Here is a 27,599-nt window from a genome sequence, read left to right on the forward strand (position 1 = left end):
CTTCAACGGGCAGAGAATTCCAGAGATTCACCACCCTTTGAAGAAGTTCCTCCTCAACTCCGTTCTAAACCGCCCCCCCTTTATCTTGAGGCTGTGCCCCCTAGTCCTACTATCCTTTCTGAGCGGGAAGAGTCTCTCCACCTCTATCCTATCCATCCCATTCATCATCTTATACGTCTCAATGAGATCTCCCCTCATTCTTCTAAACTCTAACGAGTACAAGCCTAGTTTATTCAGCGTCGTCTCATAGCTCAACCCCCTCAACTCCGGTATCAGCCTAGTAAACCTCCTCTGCACTCCCTCCATTGTTCTTTGACAATTGTTGAAACTGAAATGTCTGACCAGAAATAATGAGGACTTGATTGCTTTTAGTTAATGCAGTCTTTTAATTTAGACACTTGGTGTCAGAAAACCTGCCAGTCAACAGTGTCCACAGAAAAATTTTATGTCTGATATAAACAGCCACTCAGATTTTGCTTTTTGATGGTGATGGTTGAAGGAAGAAGTTCAGCCCTCTGACACCACGAGAACTGTCTTGTCTTTTTCCAAAAGTAGCCATGGGATCTTTGATATCCAACTGATTATGCAGACAGGATCACTTCTTATCTAAACACCTGAGACAGTGCAGTCCTCCCACAGGTGTGCATTGAAGCTCAAAGATCCTTGAGTGCAGCTCACACCCATGACCTGAAGCTGTAGCTGGTCATACCAGTGGCCAAAGAATGTGTCAAATTCTATAACTCTGTCCATTTAGTTGACTAATTATTGCAGAGATGTAGCTACAACACAGTGTTGGAGCTGCATTGATAAATCTACTGCTGATTTATCAATAATATTCTAAGGGCTATGGCTTGATACTGGTTCCCTCCAGGTCTCTTGCCCTTGCTCCCTTGATTCCTGTTTTGGCTGTGTGAATAAAGATGTGTGTCTACCGAGATTCATGGCTGAGTGCTGCAGCCCACTCCAGTACTACCTCTTCACGTTCTGAGAAAATGGCCAGAAATTTGAAATCCAAAATTAATTCTGAGCCAAGGGGTGCTGCTGTCCTGACTACCCCACGGAAGGCAGCACCTCAGACACCAGAAAACAATTCCAGGGTTCCCTTTCTCACTATACACTTGTCTGTAACTCACCCACAAAGTAGTCCATCATCTGGGGTTCGTGATGCGGGGAGGGGGCCAGTCGAAGAAGCTCTTCTCCCCGGGGGACAGTTGGGTAGTTAATGGCCTGCACGTAGATGTCATGTCGACTCATCATGATGTTGCTGATCTCTGTGTTCCTTGCAGCGTCGCACACCTTCAAGGAAAGCATTGACCGGTTAAACCTGATTTGTTTTACCTTTCTTGGATCTGAAGCTATCAAAGTCTGACCCTCCCATTACCCTCGCTGTGTTTATTCAGTCTCTAAACCACTGCCAAGGACAATTATCACTGGATTGGTAATTCAGAGGCCAAGGCTCTGGGACATGAGTTCAAATCCCTTCACGACAGCTCATGAAATTCGAATTCAATTCACCAAACCTGAAATTACAAAGCTAGCCTTAGTGATGGTGATCATAGAAACTTTATCAATTGTCATACACACCCATTTGCTTCACTAATACACTTTTAAACAAAGGAAATCTGCCATCTGAGTGACAAGCCACTCCGTTCAACGGCAAATATGGATGGGCAACAAATTGCTGGCCTTGCCAGCAGCCCTCCCATGAAAGAATACTTTTTATTAGGAACGAAAAAGCCTCCCTAATTACCTTTCCACTTGGTCAGCTGCAAAACTGTCAATCCTAAAATTGACCGTTTTCTCCTGTGAACTCACCCAGGAATATTATTCCAGCTTAAATTTATCCTGTTTCCATAGAACCGTAGATAAGTTACAACACAGAAGAAAGCCATTTGGCCCATCTTGTCCTTTGCCAGCCTCTGGATAATCTCGTGCCCTTTCTAATCTCACTTTCCTGCACCTGGCCCATAGCCCTGTACCTTAGTTATCTTTCCCTTCGGTTCTTCCTCAGGAAAGTCTCTGTGGGAGATTGAAAAATCCTGGTAATGAGTTCACCTTTTTCTTCCCAATCAGGGATTCCTCTGTTTTGATACCCTGTGTTCTGGCGATTGACACTTTCCCTGATACTTCCAGACATTTGATGGTGTCAGAATGATTTCTGTGAGATTGAATGTGCCCCTATCTTGTAAATAGACCCCAGGACCAGTGGCGTGCTTCCACTTTACCTCAAACTGTTGTGGGAGCATCTGTTCGATCAGTTGGCTGGATGGCTGGTTTGTGATATGGAGCAAAAGCCAACAGCACGGGTTCAATTTCCGTACCAGTTGCTCATGAAGGCCCAACCTTATCAACTTGCCTCTCGCCTGAGATGTAGTGATCATCGGGTTAAAGTCACAACCAATAATCAATGGCTACTCTGGGACTATGGAGACTTCTTCATTTTCCAACAGCAAGACAAAGGTAAACACAAAGTTGGTAAACTCCCTGAGCACCCTGGGTGTCTTCCAACTCTTACCCTTGGTGTACATATGCCTCATGCTGTTATTGTCAATTTGCAGCAGGTTACATTTATCTGCACTCAACTCATTTGCTGCTGACATGTCCAGTTGCAAACCCTGTTGACCTTCCTGGATGTAGCAACTTAATTTTCTTTCACAGGTACTCTGTGACACTGGTTATACAGTGGGATTACCTGGTTACAGCCCCGTAACCCTGGTTATACAAAGAATACCCTGTTTACAGCCCTCTTGACACTGGTTAAACAGTGAGATTACATTGTTACAGCCCTGTGCCATTGTTTGTACTGTTGATGTTTCTGTGATGAGTTGATGTTGCTCAGGGTATTGGTCACTTACCTGTATGGGGATGATGTGGCTGGGGCAGTTGATGACCGGCAGGCCTGCGTCCATCAGCAGCTGCCGCATATACTTGACGTTGCGCTGGTGAGAACGCCGCAGTGCCTGACCTTCTTCGCTCTTTAAAATACGTATGGACTCCAAGGCACCAGCCAGTATCATTGGTGGCAGTGCTGTGGTGAAGATGAAGCCAGCTGCATACGATCGAACTGTATCGATAAGCATAGCTGTGCTGGCAATGTAGCCACCCACACAGCCAAAGGCTTTACCTAATGAGGATGAAACATTTACCGTTCAGTATCAGTCCTGGAAAGTAATACCCCAGCTTCCATCTCTACTTCCTCTGGAGCCAGTCTTACTTTCTTGGCAGCTGTTCCCTCCCTCCTACACTTAGTTTTAGTCGTCATGTTTAGCCATAGTGCCCATTAATATTCTGAGGAGCAACCTATTCAACATTTCACCCAGACTGCTTCTGTTCTTTCCTTGGTATCCATATAGCAAGCATCAACTGAGGAAAATCAGGCACAGGAACCCAACCACTCTTTCAAGTCAAAGGTACTGAGGCTGATTGGTGTGATCTATTACACTTAAAGTTCTCTTCTGTAAAGAGAACAATCCCAGCTTCTCTAGTCATTCCCCTAATTGGAGTCTCACTTTGATCAGATTCTCTACCAAGTCTCCGAGGCTATGTCCTTCCTGCCAGTGTTGCCCTAAATTGGCCATAACGCTTTAATAGGTCCAAACCAGTATTGTATCAAAGTTTATCATAAACATCTTGCTTTACTATTTTGTGCCTTTTATTTGTAAAACCAAAAAAACCATATGCCTTTTTAACTAATTTTTCAAGTTCTGTCACCTTTAAAGATTTGTGCATGTACACCCCTATATCAAAAAAAAAAGAAGTCTTGCCTTTCGTCTGCTAGCCTTTGACTCCAGTATTCTTGGTCCAGAATCCCCGTCAGCTCACTGAAGTCAACTGTGTTTATATTTTATTTTTCCTTATCCTTTTCCATGATTGTTCAAAATGTAATTATATTATGATTGCTGTACTCCCCACTGAAATATCTGCCAATTAATTCCCCAGGATTAGATCCAGCATTACTTCTTTTTGTTAGGCTGGAAACATACTGCTCAATAATGTTCTCTTGTATACATTTCATTTGCATCTATACTGTTGTCTTCCCTGTTATTTCCTATTCCATTAAAGTAATGGAATTTCATTTTTGTTGCTCTAACCTTCTTGCGCTTTCCTGTGGATTTTTCTCACCTGTATTTTCCTCACTATTTAGTGACCATCACTAATAACTCCTTTTACTGTTAATTATATTTGACCAACAGCTTCTGTCTTTAAGCGCTTGCGTATATGATCCCCTTCTAGTGCTGTAACAGCTTCTTCAATAAAGAGTGATATCCCTTCCTTGCCTTTCCTGAATACCTTTGCAGTCAGGAATATTAAATTTCCAACCTTCTCCTTGTTTGTGCCAAGTCTTCATTAGTGCTGCTGTATCTTAGATCCAATGTATCTGCATATACCAACCTTACCACACTGTGCCTAGAGCAGACACACTCCAAACTTCCCTTTGTCTGCTTTGCATTCTTGCCTTAATAGTCGAGCCCTTAAGCCTTAAAGTGAAAAGTGCAGGTGTGATGCTGACTCACCCAGTGTTCCTGATATGATGTCTATTTTGTGCATGATGCCATCCCGTTCTCCAATCCCGGCCCCATGAGTTCCATACAAACCCACAGCGTGCACCTCGTCGACAAAGGTGATGGCTCCGTATTTGTGAGCAACGTCACACAGCTTCTCCAATGGACAGATGCCACCTGCGTTAGAAGAAGTGACACTTTAATGACTAATTTCAAACACTGCGTAGTCACACAGCAAACAACTCCTATGGTGAATGCATAGTAAGTAGTTCTATACATTGCTGTAAATCATTTTTATCATGAATAAACTCAGTTCTGTATAGTTGGACAATAAGTTCCATTACCTTTCGAATAAATCAATAAAGTGCAGGGCAGACTACTATTAACACTGAAATGTGAGAGTTGCTTTGCTATGACATCTTCCTTGATACCTATTTCCAATACCAAATTGGGAGACTGAGCTACAATTGAGTGACCAAATTCCAACCTTCAACTGCCTTACATGGATACTGAGACCAAGTATAGTACAGGCCTTCCAGAATCCCTTGCCTTGTTGTTAGTTAAGCCAAACATCTTGCTGGCAGAAGTGACGTGATTGTAACCCAGAGCGGAAAACTTGGGCTAAAATTTTCACCCTTTCTGAAATGCTGGAACATTGAAGGCAGTACAGCCCTAGCTGAGAAGTTGGTCTTCCCTAGTTCTCAGTCAGATAGAGACAAGATTTTCACCATGTAATCTAGTCTGACTTCTAGTGCATTACTGAGGCAATGCTGCACTTATGGAAGCTTCACCTTTTGAACATGTGCCTGTTCTGTTGGATATTAAATGATCCCATAGCAAGTAAAAATTTTAAAAAAAAGTTTTCCCAGTGCCTCTGGGGCCATGTTCGACTGTTAAATTGACCAAATGTTTCAAAAACTCTGGGAATTTGATGAGTTCAGATTGGCTACTGCATTTCCTTATTTCACTGCACTTTGCAAACTCGTTGGCTGTGAAACTCCTTGGCATGTAGTGAGTCACAGAAGGTTCTACAGAAATGTATGTTGTTCCTTTTCGTTGAGAATCGGACCCTTGAGGGGCTAATAATGAGTCTTTGGACCCTCTGCAACCTGGCCAGGTAAATAGGAAATGTACCACAACTTTCAGCCCAGAAGGATGGTGAGGAGCAAATTGCTGACATCTCCAGCTTTTGCCACCATTGAGCAAGGCAAGGGGCCTCCCGCAGGAAGGAGGACTGTAAAATTTCACCTGCTCCAAAGCAGCAACTTGAGGCAAAAGGTTGGTTCTAACACATACAAATTGCTAGATAATGATAAAGGAGCTTTTTTTTAAAAGAAACATTTGTATGATTGGGGACGTGGTTCTAGATCAAGGCTGTCGAAGTTAGCAGTGAACTCAGTGGCTTGTGACTGGTTACCAGGAGTGAATCTCTTGGGGCAGAAATTCAGTGTGTCGGCCATGTCCTGACTTGGATGGTTACAGCTTGAACCGTTTTCCACATTCAACTTGTGGAAAGTGTGGCCGCTTATTCCACGACTGCTCCTCAAGTGATTGAGGGTTGTACAGAGTTTCCATAAATGGTTGAAGCATGGGACCCCACCAGAGACTGGAGCTGAGAACTGTTCACGTTGATCTATTCCACCGTTTAGTCCACAACAAGCTTGTATGAGTTGTGGAAAACGCCACTGATGGGGAACTTTGGGCACCATGAGCCCAAAGTCATCTTTAATCATGAGCACACTACAGCTACCAAATCATGTCTTAAATAACACCGTATTGCAAAATGTTATGTTGCGAAAGAGTTACACAATGAAAAGCTGCTGCGTATTTAAACTGGGCTCCCTTCTGTTCTCCTACCATGATCTCTCGGACTGGCACAGCAACATTGCCCCTAATTTCTTACCATCCATGGAATGCACTGTCTCGAATGCAACAATTTTGGGGGCCTTTGGGTCTGACTCCCTCAGGAGCTGCTCCAGATGTTCGACGTCATTGTGCCGGAAAACAAACTTAGGGATTCCGCTGTTCCTAATCCCCTGGATCATGGATGCATGGTTCCCAGCATCCGAGTAAATCTCACAGCCTGTGGGAATCAAACAGTTTCTTAACCATTTGCTTGTTCTGAAATTAGCTGTCACGTTTGAAACACGAAATGGAGGGTAATCAGCAACATTTACACTCGTCATTTGTCTTGTATGCTATCTCTCCCTTTCCCCCTGTCCCCCTTCTGCACTCTTTCTTCCCTAACCTCTGTCCTCACCAAGTAATATGTGTGGTCTCTACCCTGTACCTGGAAGCATTTTGGCCAGAGTGAAGAGAGTTGAGTCATTAGCCACATAACAGGATGTGAAGAGGAGTGCGGCATCCTTCTGGTGGAGGTTGGCCAGCTCCGATTCCAGGTCCACGTGGAACTTGCTGGTTCCAGAGATGTTGCGTGTCCCACCAGCTCCTGCCCCGTACTCCTGCACCGTCTCCCTGTCGACAGCAGAATGAGTAGTGTTTATATTAACCCCGACTATTCTACATTTTCATTGTATCTTCTGTTGATTTTCCATAATTTGTGATAGGAACCAAGACCAGTGCATTTTCTGGTAAATACTATTTGAGGGTGGGGGGACATTGAAACTGCCTGCAAGTGTAAGAAGTTAAATAGGAGTAGGCCATTCAGCCCTTCCAGTTTGCTCTGTTCTGCTATCTGATACAACCATGGCTGAACCTTTACCTTAACTATACTGCACTATCCTTATGTTCCTTTGAACGCAAGAATCTATCAGTATCTTAAATGTACTAAACGACCTGAGCATCCATAGATCCACATTTCTCCTCACCTCAGTCACCCTTATTTTGAGACTTTGATTCCTCTGCTAGTCCTGGACTTTCCACTATATTGTACCCAGCATATTTAAGAATGTTATATATTCCAGTGAGATTGCTTCTCATTCTTCTGAATGGTGTGGCCTGTTTATGTGTTTTATATCCACTCTGCCCACCAAGCCCTGCCAGTGTTGATACACTACAAACCTCCTCCCTCATCTTTCCTCAGCTAACTCTCTCTCCTCGGTTGTTGCTCTAGTCTTCCTCACGAGCGATGCCATCTGTTCTTTCAAAATCTTTGATCATTTTAAAGACCTTTATTAGGTTGCCCATCAGCTGTATTTTTCAGAGAATTGAGACCCAGCCTGTTCATCATCTCCAGATCAATGTGATCCAGCAGTCCTGGTCTTGCCCTTGTAAATCTTTTTTTTTTGCATCCTGTCCAATGCCTTGTATCTTACTAAATGGTGATCAGAATTGTACGTGCACCCCAGGTGTGGTCTAAAGAAATATTCTGTTCATGTTCACCAAGGATTTGTTACTTTTCAATTCCATCCATCTTGAAATAAACTCTCCTGTGTGACTGTGTTTTACTGATCACCTTGTTGATACATGTCACTATTTTCAGTGGCTTTGTACTCAGAAATTCCTTTGATATCTCCACCCCACCCCTAAGTTTATATTGTTATTTCTCTGGGTATTATGTAACCTTCTAATTTTTCTTGAGGTCAGACAATAAGCTCATGTTTATCTGTTTGGAATTTATTTGCCAATTTTGCAAGTTTGTCCTGTAATTTGTTGCAGTCCTCCAGTGTTGACTGTCCCCTGCAATTTGGTATTATCTGCAAATTCAGATATTTTCTTTTGATTCCAGTGTATAAGTCGTGAATGTAAACTGTGAACAACAGTGGTCCCAGCACTGATGCTTGTGAAAGAAAACTTTGCACCTTCTGCCACTCTGCGCAGCTATCACTTTGTCCCCTGTGCCTTACATCCTGCATTTTGCATGTCATCCCTACTCTCAGCTTTCGATGTAGAGGCCAGATCACAGAGCCATTTTATTGCAGGATGTAAATTTTAAAATGGATGCTTACAGGAAACTGTATGTAAGCACAGGATGAGTTTGGACATATGAACCGGAGTTTTTAATGTCATCAGATTGATGGTTTTGGCAGAATACCTGGAAGCAGTGTAGAGTTGGGCAGTGTTATGGAGGGAGAAATAGTTGGCTTTAGTGATGGTGTGGGTTTCAGGCTGAAAGTCCATCTTGGTGTCAGGTATGACTACAAGGTCGTGGAGTCTCATTTTGCCTTTGGCTATTGTCAGGGAAAGGGATGGAGTCATGAAGAAGGGCTACTTGTAGTGGAGTCTGAAGATAATATCTTCAATCATCCCAACACTTAATTGACCAATTTCTGCTCATTTGGTACTGGACTTGGACAAGCAGTCTAATAGTTTGGAGACAGTGAAGAGATTGAGAGGGAAAGACTTTGGATGAGCAATCTGATAGTTTAGAGACAGTGGAGAAGTCGAGTGAGATGGATTTTAGATGAATTGTCTTATAATTTGGAGCCAACAGGGAGGTCAAAATAGATGGACTTTGAACAATTGATAGTTTGGAGAGTGGGGAGGTTGAGAGACGGAGTTTGGAGTCAGTGGGGAGGTTTTGTAAGTTGGATTTCGGATGAGCAGTCTGATAGTTTGGAGACTGGTGTGGAAGTTGAGAAACGGATTTTGGGTGAAACCTCTGGAGGCAGTGGGGAGATCAAGAAAGATGGACTTTGGATGAGCAAGTGTGATGGTTTGGATACAGTAGAGAGGTTGAGAAAGAGGTGGACTTTGGACAAGCAGTCTGATAGTTTGGAGACAGTGGAGAGATTGAGAGGGATGGTGTTGAGTTAAAGCTGGATGTCATCAGCTTACAAGTGATATTGTCTTTTGAAAGATGTCACTATGTGAAGCACATCGATGAGAACTAGGAGGGGACCATCCTTGAAGCTACTGGAGTGAACTGTGTGGATCTGTGTTGGTGACTCCTGACTGGCCAGGAAGGGATAATTTACCTTTGTCACAGTCACAGAAGGATGTCATTAAGTATTAATTCTGATAAATGCGTTTTATAGAAGAATGAATCTCAGTGTTACTCTTTATCCAGGCTTAATTTTAAACTAGCTAAGCAGACACAAACTTTCCCAGCCCATTTCCCTCCAACATCAGGTAGTCAATGTTGGCTGACTCTTCCTTATACTTACAAATTAGGAGCAGGAGAAGGCCACTCAGCTTCTCAACCTGCTCTGCCATTCACTAAGATCAGGTCTGACCTGATGGTAATCTCAACCCAGACAGGAAGTGTCTGCAGAGTATACCTATACAGCTAGCACTTTCCAAGATAGCTGCTGGGTTGGGTGGGTATTCACTGCAACACTGACTCTTCACATTCCCTTACATTCCCCTGTTTCCAGTCCTGTGCCTATGCCTAGCTGTATCTTTGTAAGTGTATGAACACATGAGAATGTGTTGGCTTCTGGATCTACTTACATGATGGCTTTCAGGACCCGGGGGTGACTGCCCATCCCTAGGTAATCATTGCTGCACCACACGGACACGTTCTTCTTTTCGGCCAGTGGCTCGTAATACTCTGCCAGTGGATATTCCTCTGCCTTTCTGTTCACAGTTTTAAACACGCGGTAGGTGTGGTCATTCATCTTTTCCTTAATCTTCCGGGCAAAGAATTCATCGTAATTAAAAACAGGCAGCTCTGCCAACAAGAAATGGGAAACATTTGTTGTCTAAAGATAATCAACTAACCAATGAGAATTTAGTCAGCAATCAACTGAATTAACCAAGCAAACAACTTCAACACTGAAATAAACTGGACACAGCACCATTCTCAGTCTCTATAACCACATTTATATTCCCTTTGTCTTTTTGTCTATGCCAGTTACAGCCACACCAACCCTCCCTGACCGTCACCCTCACAGTATAAATCTCGCCCTATTTTCGTTGACTTTACCTCTGACGAAACGTCATCCAGACTCAAAACCGTTTTTTAAAAAAAGCTCCAGTCTCTCTCTCTACAGATGCTGTCAGACCTGTTGAAACTTTCCAGCATTTTCTGTTCTTGTTTCAGATTCCAGCATCTGCGGTTTATTGCCTTTATGAAATAAAATCAGCCTGCCATACTATCCAGCCAACTAAAATGGAAGGAATCACACAGAGTGTACCTTATCCTGGGGCTTTAAACTATTGAAGATGTGTTTTCCTGTTCGTGTGTGGAATTAAATAAACCTTAATCATTTAGTGAAAGTTCAGATCAAAAGCACAGTTTATACATTGTCAATGAAATAATCACACCTGTGTAGTAGGAAAAACACTGGACTCTTAAAGCAGCTAACCAAAGCTAACTTAACAAGCAAACAAAAATCCAACCACATAACCTAGGGCCCAACCAAACTACAAAGTAGTGCAATCAAATTTACATAGAAAATGGGAACAGGAGGTGGCCCTTTGAGCACATTCTGCCATTCATTATGTTCATGGCTGATCATCCAACTCAGTAGCCTGATCCTGCCTTGCCCACCACTCCCCGCCAATATCCTTTGATCCCCTTCACATCAAGTGCTATATCTAATTTCTTCTTGAAAATATACAATGTTTTAGCCTCAAGTATTTTTTGTGGCAGCAAACTCGATAGCAGCACGTTAGCACAGTGGTTAGTACTGCTACCTCACAGCACTAGGGATCTGGGTTCAATTCTGACCTTGGGTGACTGTGTATAGTTTGCATATTCTCCCCATGTCTGCGTGGGTTTCTTCTGGGTGCTTCAGTTTTCTCCCACAGTCCGAAGATTTGTAGGTTAGATGGATCAGTGGGATAATTGCAAGGAGTTACGGGAAAGGGCTTAGGTGGGTTCTTCTGTTGGAGAGTTATTGCAGACTTGATGGGCTGAATGGCCTCCTCCTGCACTGTAGGGATTCTGTGATTCTGACCACTCACTGTTGAAGAAATTTCTTCTCATTTCTGTCCTAAACAATCTACCCTGTATCCTTAGACTGTGACTTTTAATTCTGGACACCCCCACCATTGGGAACATCCTTCTTGCATTCATCCTGTCCAGTCCTGTTAGAATTTTATAACTTTCTATGAAAAAGAAGGGGTTAAATTGCATAATGTAAATAACCACAAACCCTTTCATTCCGACTGAATCACCAGCTCTCTATACCACATCCGCATTCTTACACTCTCAGGTGGTTTCATCTTGTATTTCCATCAGTTGTTGGTACCTTTGAGTCTGAAGATTGAAAGTTTATATTTGATAAGTTTTCTCGTTCTTCAACTACATAATCAAACTAACCTTCCAACCAAAATGAAAGCAAAATACTGGATGCTGGAAATCTGAAATAAAAACAGAAAACGCTGGAAAGACTGCAGTTTTGGCAGCACCTGTGGCGAGAGAAACAGTTCTAACATTTTGAGTCCATGTCAAATTCTTTCCACAGACTCCTGAGTTCATCCAGCATTTACTGTTTTCATAAACTAACAACAAAAGTAAGCTAATCATCCAAAAAATACCCACCATTTAACCAGTCCAGCTAAATAGCCAAGCCAGGGCCCATAACCAGATAGCCAACAACAACATGAGCAGAGAGAAAAACACAGTCACAACTAGTTGGGAAAATGTTTTTGTTGCAGTTTTGAAACATTTTAATCTTCAATGTCACCAACCATCCAATCATGACAACCAGACTAACCAAATGTTCATCTTTGCAATCAAATAACCAATTTGCCAATGATACAAACAAATTATCAGCACCAATAAAGAACATCCAATCTCTGATCTCTGCTTTGTCGATCACCTTTTTCCTGTACAGGAAACACAAACAAACTCTGTTCAACCAGTCATCAAATGATCAATAAAGCATTGACTCCTTGTTAAAAAAAAATAAAGAACAGCCAATCAAACTAACTAACTGTTGGAGCATTGTTACATGGATGTGCTTTGTTTTAAAGATAAATTTTCTATACTCTGGTAGAATTTAAAACCACCCAGATGGATACGGTATTCGCATGGTGGTACAGTGGTTAAAACTGAAAAAAACTATAAAGAAAAGTAAGATGGATTATGGGATTAAACTCACTCAGAATATAAAAAACAGATAGCAAAAACCAAGCAGTATATCTATTCTGCAGGGGAATGGTCACAGGAGATTCTTGCACTACCTGCCTTTCTCTCTTGCTCTGTCCGTTGGTCATCCATTCCCTTCCTGCCTGGGGAATCTGAGCCTGTGGTGTGACCACCTCTTTGTTACGTGCTATCCACAATACAGCCTGACTAGCAGATGCTCCACAGTAGCTCCAGCCGCCGCTCCAGTTCTGAAACTCAAGCTTCCAGGAGCTGCAGCTGGAGACACTACCTGCACACATGCTGACCCAGCGGACTGGAACTGCCCCCAGCCTGTCACATGGAGAAGAGGAGCAAACCATGGCTTGGAGCTCTCCTGTCATGTCTTACCCCTTTAAATTAAACTTTTGAACGATGTTTTGTTTCAGATTATATCCAATTTTCTAAGCCCTTCTTTTCTGCTCCTTGTTACTACCGAATATTACCTTTTCAAACTATAAACCACAGAAATTACACAGAAAAACTATAGTAGTGAACAAGAACTACAATGCCAAGAGCAAAAAGAAAAAATAACACTTACCAATCAGCACTCTCGCTTGTAGCCTCTGCTGCCTGTTTCACCTAACTCCCTGTTTTCATCCAACTCCAAAAGCACTCCTCACAGTCAAACAGCACTCATCGTGCATGAATGGTGGTTGTGATTTACCTAGTCTTGTTTCAGTTCAGGAAACAAACTTCAGCAAACTTGTCTGGTTCTTTGTTTAACCTAAGAAAACCTGCCCGACTTAATTGTCACAAACTGAAAGTGCAAATAGTGGGGTCATCTGCAGCACTGACAAAGCACATCAGCCGTAAGTTCACAGAAAAAATTACTGTCCTGGAATGGAGTAGTAAGGGAGTTATTTCAACACCTCTCATGTGGTCACAGCCATGTCATTGGGGGTGACATAACTGATAGAACTCAGAAGCCCCACACCTACCCTTGGTCATATTGTCCTGGAGGAGGTGGGTAACAATTAGCTTGTCATTGCCAACTGAAGACCGAATATCTTGGCGTCTTTCCACCAGATCAGAAATGGCCAAGCTCTTGGCAGATTCTGCAAAAGAAAGAGTTAAATTGCAGAATGTAAATAACCACAAACCCTTTCATTCTGACTGAACCACCAGCTCTCTATACCACATCCGCATTCTTACACTCTCAGGTGGTTTTATCTTGTATTTCTATCAATTGTTAGTACCTTTGAGTCTGAAGATTGAAAATTCAAGCATACTTCAAGAGACAAGAGTCCATAATCCAGGCCAACACTTATAGTGTAATAGTGAGCAAGTGCAGAGCTGTATTTCAGATGAGACATTAAACCAAGGCCTACATCGACCCTCTCAGATAGGTGTAAAAGATGCCAGAAGAAGAAGAGCAATGGATTTCTATCAGGTATACTAGCTAATATTTATATTGAACCTGCATCACTAAACTAGTTTATCTGATCATTTATGGCACCCCAGTTGGCTCTGCTAGATAGCAGGGGAGGAAAAAAGATTGGAAGACTTTAGTGATGGGGAATTATGGGATCTTAAAACCATAGAAAATTACAGCTCAGAAACAGGCCTTTCTTGTCTGTGCCGAACCATTTTTTTGCCTAGTCCCATTGACCAGCACTTGGACAATATCCCTCCACACCCCTCTCATCCATGTACCTGTCTTCTTTTTGCTTTAGTTAAAAAGCTTTCTTTTAAGGTATGTAATTAATTATGCTGTGCTTTAAAGCTAACTTAAGCTAACTTGGGCCACATTTTAAAACTCAGCTTGGAATTCTGGGTTGAACTTAGAAATTGACTGCATTTGAAAGTGCAGTGTTAACAGTAATGGTTTTTGTCGTAAACAGGTTTTCTCCCGGTCACACAGCTATGAATTGTTTTTGAAAGTTATAGACATTGCTTGTACTGCTCGTGCCCAGCTATTTCATAACACAAGATAACCGAAAAATTATAATGCTCTATACAGCTATGTTGTTTAATTCAGTGAAATCCTGCAAGGTTTTGAACTCAAGTCTATAATCAGGACCAGCTGCCTGCCGCTCCCCCCACCTTTCTCTCTCTTCTCCACTTTCTGTGATTTTTAATTTCAAGTTATATTCAATAAATCACCTTTAAAATTGTCCCCACGGTCTGTTCAGAGGAATGAATGAATCCTACGGGAACCGACTAAGGGGAGTCAACAGGCATTTCTGTGGCCATGTTTGAGACTCTCAAATGGTATGTTGCCTCCCTGGTGCTAGGGTCAGGGATTCTCAGAGGGGCTGCAGGGCATTCTGAAGGGGCAGTGGTTGTGGTACACGTTGGTTCCCTCAACGTGGGTAGAAGAAGGGATGAGGTCCTACAATGGGAATTTAGGGAGTTAGGTAGTAGATTAAAGAGTAGGTTGTAATCTCTGGATTACTTCCGATGCCACGCGCTACAGAGTATAGGGGTAGAAAGATAGGTCAGATAAATGCATGGATAAAGGAATGGTGTAGGAGGTAGGGTTTAAGATATTTGGATCACTGGGACCATTTCTGGGGTAGATGGGACCTGTACAAGCTTGATAAGTTGACAATGAATAGGGTGGGAATAGAGGGATACAGTTCCCGGAAAGGTAGGGGGTTTTAGTTCAGTCGGGCAGCATGGTCGGTGCAGGCTTGGAGAGCTGAAGGGCCTGTTCATGTGCTGTAATTTTGTTTGTTCTTGTTCACCTGAACCAGAATAGTTCCAATATGCTTGCTAGGAGGTTTGCTCACTCTTTTGGGGAAGATTTAAATTAATTTGACAGGGGGATGGTTCACAGAGCCTATGTACAATTGGGAGCAATGTTCAGTCAAATATGGAAGGAAAACTAAGTTAGTCCAGCAGGCAGAGAAGACATGGGTACTGTAGGGCACATCAGAGGATCGGAAAGCTGAATTGCAACTATTCTAATGCAAGAAGCCTTTCTGGTAAGGCAGATAAATCATTGAGTAGAATTCCAACAATGCAGAAGGAGGCCATTCGGCCCATCATGTCTGCACTAACCATAATCCCATCCAGGCCCTATTCCCGTAACTCTTCACATTTACCCTGCTAATGTGCCTGACACTATGGTTAATTTAGCATGGCCAATAACCTAACCCACACATCTTTGGACTGTGGAAGGAAACCCACGCAGACACAGAGAGAATGTGCAAACTCCACATAGACAGTGACCTGAGGCCAGAGTTGAACCCGGGTCCCTGGTGCTGTCCTAAGGAATGAAGCCAGGCAATTGGTCAAAGTGTCAGTGGGTGAACATTTTGGGGACAATGACCATTACTCTTTAAGTTTCAAAATCATTATGGAAAGGGATAAGGGTAGTCCGGAAGCCAAGTGTCTGAATAGGAAGACTGATTTCAACATCATGAGACAGGATCTAATGTAGACTGGGAGTAGCTACTATTAGGTAAATCTACATTTTGAAAGTGGGAATCTTTTAAAATTGAAATAGTGAGACTACAAGGCCAACGTGTTTCGCTAAGAGTGAAGGGTAAAGACAACACGTCCAGGGAACCTTGGATGTCAAGGAATATTGAGGGTTTGATAAAAAATGGAAGCATGTGGTAGGCATAAAGCATTAAAAACAGGGAAGACCCTTCAGGAGTACAGAAAGGGAGATGCTAATAAAAGAAATTAGGAGGCAAAGAGAGGCCACAAAATATCATTGGCAGATAATATTTAGGAAAACCCCAAAGCATTTTCTAAGTATATTAAGAGCAAGAGGATGACTAGGGAAATTGTGTGATTTACATGGACTTCAGTAAGGCCTTTGAAAGGGTCCTACATGGAAGGCTGGTCCAAAACATTACAGCTCATGGGATCCAAGGCAAATTGGATCCAAAATTAGCACGTTAATAAAAGTTTAAATTTAATTTTATCTGTGTCAAAAGTAAGCTTACATTAACATTGAAATGAAGTTACTGTGAAAATCCCCTAGTTGCAACACTCTGGTGCCTTTTTAGATACACTGACGGAGAATTTTTAGCATGGCCAATGTACTACCTAGCACATCACTTGGACTGCGGGAGGAAACCGGAGCACCCAGAGGAAACTCCTGCAGACATGGGGAGAATGTGCAGACTCTGCATAGACAATGACCCAAATTGGGAATCAAACCTGGGTCCCTGGAGCTGTGAGGCAGCGATGCTAACCACTGTGTCACCGTGCTACTCCTCATAGGAGGCAAAAGGTGATGGCGGAAAGTTGCTTTTGTGATTGGAAATCTGTAACCAGCGGTGTCCACAGGGATTAGTAGGAATAATTAGTAAGCTTGCAAGACTGATATTGATAAGCTGGTAAGTAGGGCAGAACAATGGCAGATGGAATTTAACCCTGATTAGTATGTGGTGATGCATTTTGTGAGGTCTGCTAAGGGCCGGATATACACAACGGTCAGTTCCTAGGGAGTATTAAAGAACAAAGCGACTTTGGTGTACAAGTCCATAGACCCCTGAAAGTGGTAGCACAGATAGGTAGGGTAGTGAAAAAAACATATGGAATGCTTGCCTTCATTAGCTGGGGCATAGAATATAGGAGCAGTGAGGTCGTGGTATAACTTTTTAAAACATAGGTCATAGATGGATTATTGTGTGCAGTTCTAGTCACCACACTATCAGAAGGATGTGATTGCACTGCAAAGGAGGTTCTCCAGGATATTGCCTTGGATGGAAAGTTTCAGCTATGAGGAGAGACTGGACAGGTTGTGTTTATTTTACCTGGAGCAGAGGCTGAGTACGGATCTGATAGAGGTATACAAAATTGTGAGGCATGGATAGGTGGATTGTAAAAATCTTTTCCCAATGGCAAAGGCGTCTTAAGACCAGAGGGCATTGGTTTAAGATGAGGAGTAAGTTGTTTAGAGAGGATCTGAGGAAAATTCTTTTCATGCAGAAGTTGATGGAAGTTGTGCTGTCTGAGAGGGTGCTGGGTGCAGGTGCTCTCACACTTAAGAAGCATCTGGACAAAATGTTTTGGGGTGAAAGGAGTTGTGAGAGGTGCATTTGAAATGCAAATCTTTCTTCAAAAATTCCCTACTATTTTAATTTGTTGCATAGGTATGATACACCAGGAGCCTCAATGAAGATCCTTGGGGAAAACCATCACAGTTCATGTAGTGAGGGGACTCCTGTAACGTTGATAGATTGCCAGTTCTAAGATTATAACCCATAATGGTAAAGAGACAGGCAACAATAAAACCTCAGGGTAGTGATACTGTTTCCATGGGCCTCCGCCTCTTGATCAGCAATGACATTACAGGTTTGAGAGGCAAAGCCAAAGAAACTACAGTGGCACAGTGGTTAGCACTGCTGCTTTACAGCACCAGGGACTTGGGCTCAATTCTGGCCTCGGGTAAGTATCTGTGTGGAGTTTGCACCCGGGTTTCCTCCGGGTGCTCCAGTTTCCTCCCACATTCCAAAGACATGCAGGTTAGGTGGATTGGTCATGCAAAATTGCCCCTTAGTGTCAATGAGATTAGCAGGGTAAATAGGTGGAGTTATGGGGCTAGGACCTAGGTGGGATTGTTGTCTGTGCAGGCATGATGGGCTGAATGGCCCCTTGCACTGTAAGGATTCTATGATTTTGCAGACAGTACTGGCTACAGCCACTGTGCACCAGTGTTGAAGAGAAAGGGCTGTTTACTTTTCAGAGGGGTTCTCAGTTGCTTCTACCTGAATGGCATTGAGCTTTTATAGCATTGCAGCAACTTCCCCCAAGAAGTGGATTATGTTCCATCACCCTCCTGAGTTATGTAAGTCATGGAGAGGAATTGAGGAGTCAGTAAACTACTCACTGCAGAATATCCAGTCTCTGACCTACTCTGGAAGCCAGAGCATTAATGTCATTGCTTCACTTGAGTTTCTGACCATTGGGAACTTCAGAATTTTGACGGTGGGGTATTTGATAAATGAAATACAATTGAATGACAAGAAGAGATGAGGTATTACATTCTCTCATGTCTCGCACTTGTAGCTTGAATGTGATCACAGATCAACCCAAGCCTGGATATTGACCAAGTCTTGCTGCACGAAAGGACGGTCTGCTTAATTATCACAGGAATTGTGACTGTAACTGAGCACTGTGCAGTTATTGTCTAATGTTTAGCAAAGAGCCCTAATTCTGACCTTTGGATATTGAAGACTTCTGTTAGCTTTGAAAGCTTAAGCTGCTCTTATTAGTTTACTCTTACTCGGATCTGTGTTGCACCTTTTTCATTACACAGAAACTAGAAGCAGGAGGAGGCCATTCGGCCCTTTGAGCCTGCTCCGCCATTCATTTTGATCATGGCTGATCATCGAATTCAATATCCTGAATTCTCCCTTCCTCCCATATCCCTTGGTCCCTTTAGCTCCAAGAGCTATATCTTATATATATATAATTTTTTCTTGAAATCGGACAACGTTTTGGCCTCAACTAGATTCAGTAATTGTGAATTGTGAATTTACGACCCTCTGGATGAAGAACATAAGAACTAGGAGTAGGTCGTCTGGCCCCCCTCCACCATTCAATAATATCATGGCTGATCTTTTCATGGACTGAGCTCCACTTACCTGCCAACTCACCATAACCCTAATTCCTTTACTGTTCAAAAATTTATCTATCTTTGTCTTAAAAGCATTCAATGAGATAGCCTCAACTGCTTCACTGGGCAGGGAATTCCATAGATTCACAACCCTCTGGGTGAAGAAATTCCTCCTCAACTCATACTAAATCTGCTTCCCCTTATTTTGAGGCTATGTCCCCTAGTTCTATTTTCACTTGCCAGTGGAAACATTATTCCCTTCATAATCTTATATGTTTCTACAGGATCTCCCCTCATACTTCTGAATTCTATTGAGTATAGCCCCAATCTAATGGTCTGTCCTCATAAGCCAACCCCCTCAACTCCGGAATCAACTAGTGAATCTCCTCTGTACCCCCTCCACTGCCAGTATATCCTTTCTCAAGTAAGGGGAGCAAAACTGTACACAGTACTCCAGGTGTGGCCTCACCAACACCTTATACAGCTGAAACATAACCTCGTTGTTTTTAGTCTCCATCCCTCTCACAATGAAGGACAAAATTCCATTTGCCTTCTTAATTACCTGCTGCACCTGCAAACCAACTTTCTGTGATTCATTCACAAGGATACCCAGAACTGGAGGAATAGACAATTCAAGTGAAGGAGGCTGTCGGATGGAAAATGTTACAAGTATAGGGAAGGGCAGAGTGTCAATGCAATTTAAACATGGGAGCGTGAATGTTAAACTTGAAGGATTGGGTGACTGGTAGCCAATATCGTCAGTGAGGTTAGGGTGATAGGGGAGCTAGTGATAGCTAGGATGAAGGCAGTAGTGTTTTTGATCCCCCTCTCCATGCCTCCTCCTCCCTGTACTTGTTATTTAATATAGAAACCCTGTTAATTCTTAAACTAGCTCTCAGACATCCATTGACCTAAAGAAACAGCCATTCAAGCCACTTGAGTGCTGTACTGTTGGCGACAATCTTTTCCCAGGTGGTAAACTAAATTTCTGTCTGCCCTCTTGGATAGATGTAAATTATCCCGTGGCATAATTTGAGGAAGGCCATGGAAACCACCCTGATCAATAAAACAGGATATCGGGTCATGATCATACTTGTGATGTCTTGCTGTGCATAAATGAGCTGCCACTCTTTCTTCCCCCCTCCCCCCATTTCAAACGTTTAGAATGTTGATTAAATATAAAATACTGTGAGGCACCTGAGGCCTTACGAGTATCTGGCTTCATTTTTAACCCTCTGGTTCCCACTTCCATTGGCTGCCACCTCCACTCTCACCTTGCTGAGGACTCGTATATGCCACATCCTCTTGCATCGCCAGACTTGCTTCACGAATAACCATGCTGATACCCTTTTTAATCTCAGATTCCACAAAAGGGCAGTTGGCATTAAAATTGTTGGTGGTGGGTGCAGCAACCTGGCTGAGGGGCTGAACCATCGCCTTAATAGGGGAAAGCCATGTTGAGATCAAGGCAGCTGGACCTGAAAAACAAATGCAAATGGACATCCAATGACTGTCTGCACGTTAAACTGGGACAGGGCGAGACTCTTACTCCATGTTACAACATAGTTTTAGAGCACAGAGTTTATCAGCGTTGTCTGATTTTACATGAGAAGCATTGAACACACAACCATTGCTGGTTCATGGAGCACAGTTACTTAAGTTGTGGGGTTGCAAAGAAAGAGAATAGAGACCACCCATAATAAATATACAATGCAAATTCTTTTTTATACCCCCTCTTAAAAATGGTGAATTATACTATGCAGAAGGAACTTTACTCTGTCTTGAACCCCATGTTCTACCTGGCCTGGCAGCGATTGATGGGGACAGTGTAGAGAGAACTTTACTCTGTATCTAACTTCTTGCTGTACCTGTCCTGGAAGTGTTTGATGAGGACAGTGTAGAGGGAGCTTTACTCTGTATCTAACCCCGTGCTGTACCTGTCCTGGGAGTGTTTGATGTCGACAGTGTAGAAGAAGCTTTACTCTGTATCTAACCCCGTGCTGTACCTGTCCTGGGAGTGTTTGAAGGACAGTAAAAAGTCTGACAACACCAGGTTTTAGTCCAACCTATTTATTTGATAATATACTCGCAAGCTTTCGAGGGGTTACCCTCTTCGTCAGGACGAAGAGGGTAACCCCTCGAAAGCTTGCGAGTATATTATCAAATAAATAGGTTGGACTAAAACCTGGTGTTGTCAGACTTTTTACTGTGTTTACGCCAGTCCAACGCCGGCATACCCACATCGTGTTTGAAGGAAACAGTGTAGGAGATTTACTCTGTATCTAATCTTCTGCTGTACTTGTCCTAGGAGTTTTGTGGTTCAACTAACCTGTAGAATTCAATTAGATTAAGAATTGCCTGGAAAATTTTCGCCACATTATAGAAACACAGCTCAACAGTAAGATGATCCTTTATGTCCAGTCTTACCAGATGGGGTTTTCTCCTTTATCCACTGCAAGTTGCTACCACTAGTTACCAGGCAGCGGGAGGTTATGGGGCAACGCTGAGCATAGATTGCCAGAGATGGGCCTGCTTTCTGGACGAAGGCACGAGGGACTCGCAACAGAAATGGGCAGCTGTGCATGATCATTCTCATTTTCAGTTTTCTCTGCAAAAGGAAACAGTATATTTGGAACAATGTTTTTGCTGTGAAACCAAAGTGAGAGACGCTTAGTGCAGGTACCCAGGGAGAGAGGGACAAAGGTCGGGTGAAAGAGACCATAGGCGAGAGAGGTTCATTATAGGAACTCAGGGTGAGAGAGGGAGAAGCCTGATATCAGAGCCCAAGGCAAGAGCAAGGTAGATGAAGAGAGAGAGAAGGTGGGTGCAGGAACCCATTGGGGGTGGGGGGGGGGGGGGTGGAGAGAGAGAGAGAGAGAGAGAGCAAGAGAGAGGCAGGGTGCAGGAACCCAGGGAGAGGGAGAGAGAAGAGAGAGAGAAGCTGGGTGCAGGTGCCCAAGGAGAGACAGCGACAGAGAGAGAGGGGCTGGGTGCAGGAGCCCAGGGGGGGAGAGAGAGAGAGAGAGAGAGCTGGGTGCAGGAACCCAGGGAGAAAGCGATAGAGAGAAGTTGGGTGCAGGAACCCATGGAGAGACAGACAGATAGACTGAGAGAGAGGCAGGGTGCAGGAGCCCAGGGAGAGAGACAGAGAGAGAAAGAGATGCTGGGTACAAGGGCCCAAGGGGGGAACAGAGAGAGAGAAAGAGTGATGCTTGATGCAGGAGCTCAGGGAGGCACAGAGAGAAAGAGAGGCTGGGTGCAGGAACCCAGAGAGAGATGGTGAGAGAGAGAGAAAGAGAGAAGCTGGGTGCAGGAGACCAGGGGGAGAGAGAGAGAAGCTGGGTGCAGGAATCCATGGAGAGAGAAAGAGAGACAGACAGACAGAGAGAGAGGCAGAGTGCAAGAACCCAGGGAGAGAGAGAGAAGCTGGCTGCAGGAGCCCAGGGAAAGAGACAGACAGAGAGAGAAGCTGGGTGCAGGAGCCCAGGGAGGGAGAGAGACTGAGAGAGAGAGGGGTTGGGAGCAGGAACCCAGAGAGTGATGATGAGAGACAGCAAGAGGCAGTGTGCAGGAACCCAGAGCAAGTCAGGGAGAGAAGCTTGGTGCAGGAGCCCAGGGAGAGAGAGAGACAGAGAGAGAGTGATGCTGAGTGCAGGAGCCCAGGGAGACAGAGAGAGAGAGAGAGAGAGAGCGATGCTGGGTGCAGGAGCCCAGGGAGACAGAGAGAGAGAGAGAGAGAGAGAGAAAGAGATTCTCGGTACAGGAGTCCAAGGAGAGAGAGATTGAGAGAGAGAGAGGCTGGGAGCAGGAACCCAAGGAGAGATGATGAGAGAGAGAGAGAGAGAGAGAGAAGCAGGGTGCAGGAACCCAAGGAGAGATGATGAGAGAGAGAGAGAGGGGCAGGGTGCAGGAACCCAAGGAGAGATGATGAGAGAGAGAGAGAGAGGCAGGGTTCAGGAACCCAGGGCAAGACAGAGGGAGAGAGGCTTGGTGCAGGAGCCCAGGGAGAGAGAGAGAGACAGACGGAGAGAGTGATGCTGGGTGCAGGAGCCCAGGGAGACAGAGAGAGAGAGAGAAAGAGATTCTAGATGCAGGAGCCCAAGGAGAGAGAGAGACAGACAGAAAGAGAGAGGCTGGGTGCAGGAACCCAGGGAGAGATGGTTGAGAGAGAGAGAGAGAGACGGGGCTGGAGCCCAGAGCAAGAGAGAGAGGGGCTGGGTGCAGGAACTCAGAGCGAGAGAAACTTGGTGCAGGAACCCAGGGAGAGAGAGAGAAACTGAGAGAAAGAGATGCTGGGTTCAGGAGCCCGGGAGACAGAGGGAGAGAGGTTGGGTGCAGGAGACAGAAGGAGAGAGGCTTGGTGCAGGAACCCAGGGCAAGAGAGAGAGAGAGACTTGGTGTGGGAACCCAGGGAGAAAGAGAGAGAGAGGCTGGTTGCAGGAGCCCAAAGCAAGAGAGAGAAGGAGAGAGACCGGGCGTAGGAGCCTGGGGAGAGAGAGGAAAACAGAGAGTTCGCTTGCAGGATTTCAAGGGGAGAGGGAGAGGCCAAGAGGAGGAACTCCGGGAGAGGACCATAGTTCTAAGTGCGGTACTCATGTGAGGTACAACAGATGGATAGAATAGGAGAGAGGTTGAAAAAGATAAACAATAAAGATTTATATAACTTCAGTTATTTTGACTGAAGTTAATCTGTCTTCCCTTAATCAAACTCTGCAATTAGTCATTCTCCAGTTTCTCAAGCTCCAATTCATGCAACAAAAGCAAAATTCTGCGGATGTTGGAAATTTCAAATAAAAACAGAAAATGCTCAGAAACTCAGCAGGGCTGGCAGCATCGGTGGAGAGAGAAACTGAGTTGATGTTTCAAAGCAGACTCAAAATATTAACTAGTTCATCAGGTTGCTGCTGGTATTAGTCTGACAGGGTGAACTGGGCTGCTCTGAGCATTGTCAGTAAACAGCCCCAGTCCCACTCTGCCCTTGAACACTGCATAAGTGTCGTTCAGATAAGCCAGGGATATTCTGCAACACCCAGAGCACCAGTCTGATCACACCCACTGTATTCTGCAGGTCTGAGTCAGAAAGCATACCATCAGTATGTGGGCTTGACTTGTGAGGAATGGGCATTTGAGTGCGGTACCTGAGTGAAATTGAGAGGGTCAGAGGGTTGCAAATAAGCAGGTCAATTCAAGGGAAAGGAGTGAGGATTAATTATGGTCCCCAAGGTGCCAGCTTCTCCCTGAGCTATGATTTTTTTTTTGCGTATGTCCACTGTACATGGGCCTCACTGGCAAGATTGGCATTTGTTGCTTATTGCTAGGCACTCCCGAAAAGTGCTGGTGAACTGCCTTCTTGAACTGATAAAAGTGTAGGTACAACCACAGTGCTGTTAGGGGGGGGAGTTCCTAGATTTTAACACGGAGGAACAGTCAATATATTTCCAAGTCAGGATAGTTTGAGGAGAACTTGCAAGTAATGGTGTTCCCATGTGTCTGCTGCTCTTGTCCTTCCATATAGTAGATGTTTGGAAGATGCTGTCTAAGGAACCTTGGAGAGTTCCAACAGCGCATCTTATAGGTGGTATACACAGCTGCCACTATGCATCAGTCGGGGAATGAACGTTTAATGTGGATAGAGGGCCAATCAAGCAGACGGTGTTGAGCTTCTTTGAGTGCTGCTGGAGCTACACTCATCCAGTCAAAGGAAAAGTTTTTTTTATCACATTCCTGACTTGTGTCTTATGGACAGGTTTTGGGGAGTCAGGAGGTGATTTACTGGCCGCAGAATTCCCAGCCTCTGACCTCCTCTGGTAGCCATAGTATTTATATGGCTAGTCCAGTTCAGTTTCTAGTCAATGGTACCCCCAGGATGTTGACAATTTGGGATTCAGTGATGGCAATGCCACTGAGTGTCAAGGGGTTAGATCCTCTCTCCAGATAATTAGCCTGGGCCTTTGGATCACTAGTCCAGTCACATTACCATTATGCCATCGCCTCCCCTATGACTTGTGTTTTTATGAATGGTAGAAAAACTCTGGGGAGTTGACCCAGTTGCTACAGAACACTCAGCTGGTTGGGATCCTGCCTCTGGACATTCTCAATCTACCACAACATGTTCAGGAAAACCCCCTGTTTGCTGGAGTCCTTAGCTTTTCTGTGGTTATATGTGCTCGCAAGTGATTTCCTTGCCCAAAGTCCATGTGGCACGAGATTTCACAGTTCCCACCGCCTCTCCACCCCTCCCCCCCTCCCAACGCCACGTCCGCCTCAACCTCAGTTATTATGCAAACCAGAATAAACTAGTTTGCGAGATAGCACCTTTTAAACATATGACCTCTGCCACATAGAAGGACAAGGGCAGTAGGCACATGGGAGATCATCCTGTGCTCCCCTCGAAGTCACACATCATCCTGACTTCTAGATATATCAGCCGTTCCTTTACTGCTATTTGATCAAAGTCCAGGAGCTCCTCCCTAACTGTGTTATGATGAAGAAAAATTCCCTCATTTCAAAGAGGTGTGAATCTTTGGAAGCCTTTACCCAGGGAGTTGTGAATGCACCATTTAAGGCTGAGATTGCCAGAATTTTGGTGTCTCAGCAAATCAAGGGATAAGGGAGGACAGGTATGAGACTGGAGGTGAAACCTTGCTTGATATTAAATGCAGAGCAGATTAGATAGACTGTGTGATCTAATCGTACTTCTATTCCTTGTGTTTTTGTGAGGATGTTCCTACACCAGCTAGACTGCAATTGTTCTAGAAGGTGGCCCACCACTATCTTCTCAAGGGCAATTACGTGGCTTTCATAGAATCACTACAGTGCTGAAGGAAGCCATTTGGCCCATCAACTCTGCATTGATTCTCTGACAGCGTATCTTGCCCGGGCTCTCTCTCCGTCCTATCGCAGTAATCCCCAGACATTTACCATGATTAATCCAGCTAACCTACATGTCTTTGGACTGTGGAAGGAAATTGGAGCACCCAGAAGAAACCCACGCAGACATGGGAAGAATGTGCAAACGCCACTCAGCGTCACCCAAGGCCGGTATTGAACCCAGATCCCTGGCACAGTGAGACCCCAGTGCTAACCACTATGCCACCATCCATGATGGGCAACAAATGTTGGCCTTGCCAGTGACATTCACACCCCATCAACAATTCTTATTTCAGTAAACAACCTGCACAGAGGTGGCTAAAACCAGCTCACCCATACTCAGCTCCAGAAGCTGAGAGCAGACTGTTCTAGACTACAGCACTGATATGTCACCCTTCTCACACAGCCAGTCCCAGTCAAGACAGAGTGAAGTGAGGGAGCAGTTTAAATATGGGAGCGAGGGTTCAAAAATTATAGTGTAATGGGAGGGCACCCTTTATGGCCGAAATCATTACTTGTGGCTTGGATCACTAGTTCACTGACATTACCACTATGCCACTGTTTATAAAGGGCATGATAACAAAGAACGAAGAACAATACAGGCCCTTCGGCCCACCAAGCCTGCACCGATGTGCGATTTCTATCCCTCTATTCACCTCCCATTCATTTGTCTATCAAGATACACCTTGAACGTTGCTAATGTGCCTGCTTCCATCACCTCCACTGGTAGCGTGTTCCAGGCACCCACCTCCCTCTGTGTGAAAAATGTTCCCCACACGTCTCCCCAAACCTTCCTTAAACCTGTGCCCTCTTGTGGTCGACCTTTCCAAACTGGGCAAAAGCCTCTGACTATCCACCCAACCGATGTCTCTCATAATTTTGTAGACCTCTATCAGGTTGCCCCTCAAGCCACTGTCTTTCCAGTGAAAACAATCTGAGTTTATCCAACCTCTCCTGATACTTAAAACCTCCAAACCAGGTAACATCCAGGTAAACCTTCTTTGCATTCTCTCAAAGCATCCACTTCTTTCTGATAGTGTGGCGACCAGAACTGCATGCAATATTCCAAATACGGCTGAACTGAAGTTTTATACAGTCAGAATAGAACTTGTCAACTTTTATGCTCCATGCCTTGGCCAATGAAGGCAAGCATGTTGTGCGCCTTCTTGACCATCTTACCTACCTTAACTGTCTGGTTTAAGTAACAATTACTAAATTCACCATTGTAACAGACATTATACAAAAACTGCGAATAATTGAGATTCCTACCTGTCATAAGATTCACAGATTCAGTTCCGATCACTTCCAGCTTGTTACCTGTTGTCCTGCACTGAGAACGAACACCAACACTCAAAAAAATTGGAACAAAATGTTTTAAACTCTGACAAGCTATGGCTGGGGTGTGGTTTCTTGCTCGGGCAGGGATTGGTTCCTTGTGAAGTGCTGGGGCAGCCTGATAAGGAGCTGGGTGCATGCAAAGGTACCTGATAGAAGCTGACAGGGACCTGCGTGAAAATGGATAAGATTGGGGAATAGGATCACTTTGGGCAGCGCTGTTATGAACAGTGTGTGAAGAATTTTGGAGTGGCACAGAGAAAATGGAGCGATGGAGGTGTAGTGTTATTGTCGCTGGACCAGGATAATACTTTTGGGGCAATAGATTCAAATAATACAAAGGTAGCTGGTGACATTTGAATTCAATTAGTTAATAAATTCAATGAATTGGTAC

At 44.2% G+C, this 27,599-nt stretch overlaps 1 protein-coding gene across 3 annotated transcripts in view; it reads right to left on the reverse strand.

Annotated features, from left to right (window-relative positions):
* LOC145338088 (5-aminolevulinate synthase, erythroid-specific, mitochondrial-like) overlaps window positions 1-27,227 on the reverse strand; it is a 29,630-nt gene extending 2,403 nt beyond the window's left edge. The window contains exons 1-10 of one of the 3 annotated variants that reach the window (XM_080182871.1): window positions 27,140-27,227; window positions 21,428-21,608; window positions 20,275-20,478; window positions 13,419-13,535; window positions 9,855-10,074; window positions 6,793-6,977; window positions 6,406-6,585; window positions 4,515-4,679; window positions 2,856-3,124; window positions 1,134-1,296 (exon numbers count right to left, since the gene is read on the reverse strand). In XM_080182871.1, coding sequence (XP_080038997.1) covers window positions 1,134-1,296; window positions 2,856-3,124; window positions 4,515-4,679; window positions 6,406-6,585; window positions 6,793-6,977; window positions 9,855-10,074; window positions 13,419-13,535; window positions 20,275-20,478; window positions 21,428-21,596 — 1,672 coding nt within the window. In that variant the 5' untranslated portion in view covers window positions 21,597-21,608; window positions 27,140-27,227. The remainder of the gene's footprint in view (window positions 1-1,133; window positions 1,297-2,855; window positions 3,125-4,514; window positions 4,680-6,405; window positions 6,586-6,792; window positions 6,978-9,854; window positions 10,075-13,418; window positions 13,536-20,274; window positions 20,479-21,427; window positions 21,609-27,139) is intronic. The other 2 variants (XM_080182872.1, XM_080182873.1) reach the window with 2 other exon arrangements.
* Window positions 27,228-27,599: the final 372 nt, after the last annotated feature.

The sequence above is a fragment of the Carcharhinus amblyrhynchos genome, unplaced genomic scaffold (assembly GCF_965287045.1).
Source record: "Carcharhinus amblyrhynchos unplaced genomic scaffold, sCarAmb.v2.hapA scaffold_92, whole genome shotgun sequence".
Taxonomy (NCBI): domain Eukaryota; kingdom Metazoa; phylum Chordata; class Chondrichthyes; order Carcharhiniformes; family Carcharhinidae; genus Carcharhinus; species Carcharhinus amblyrhynchos.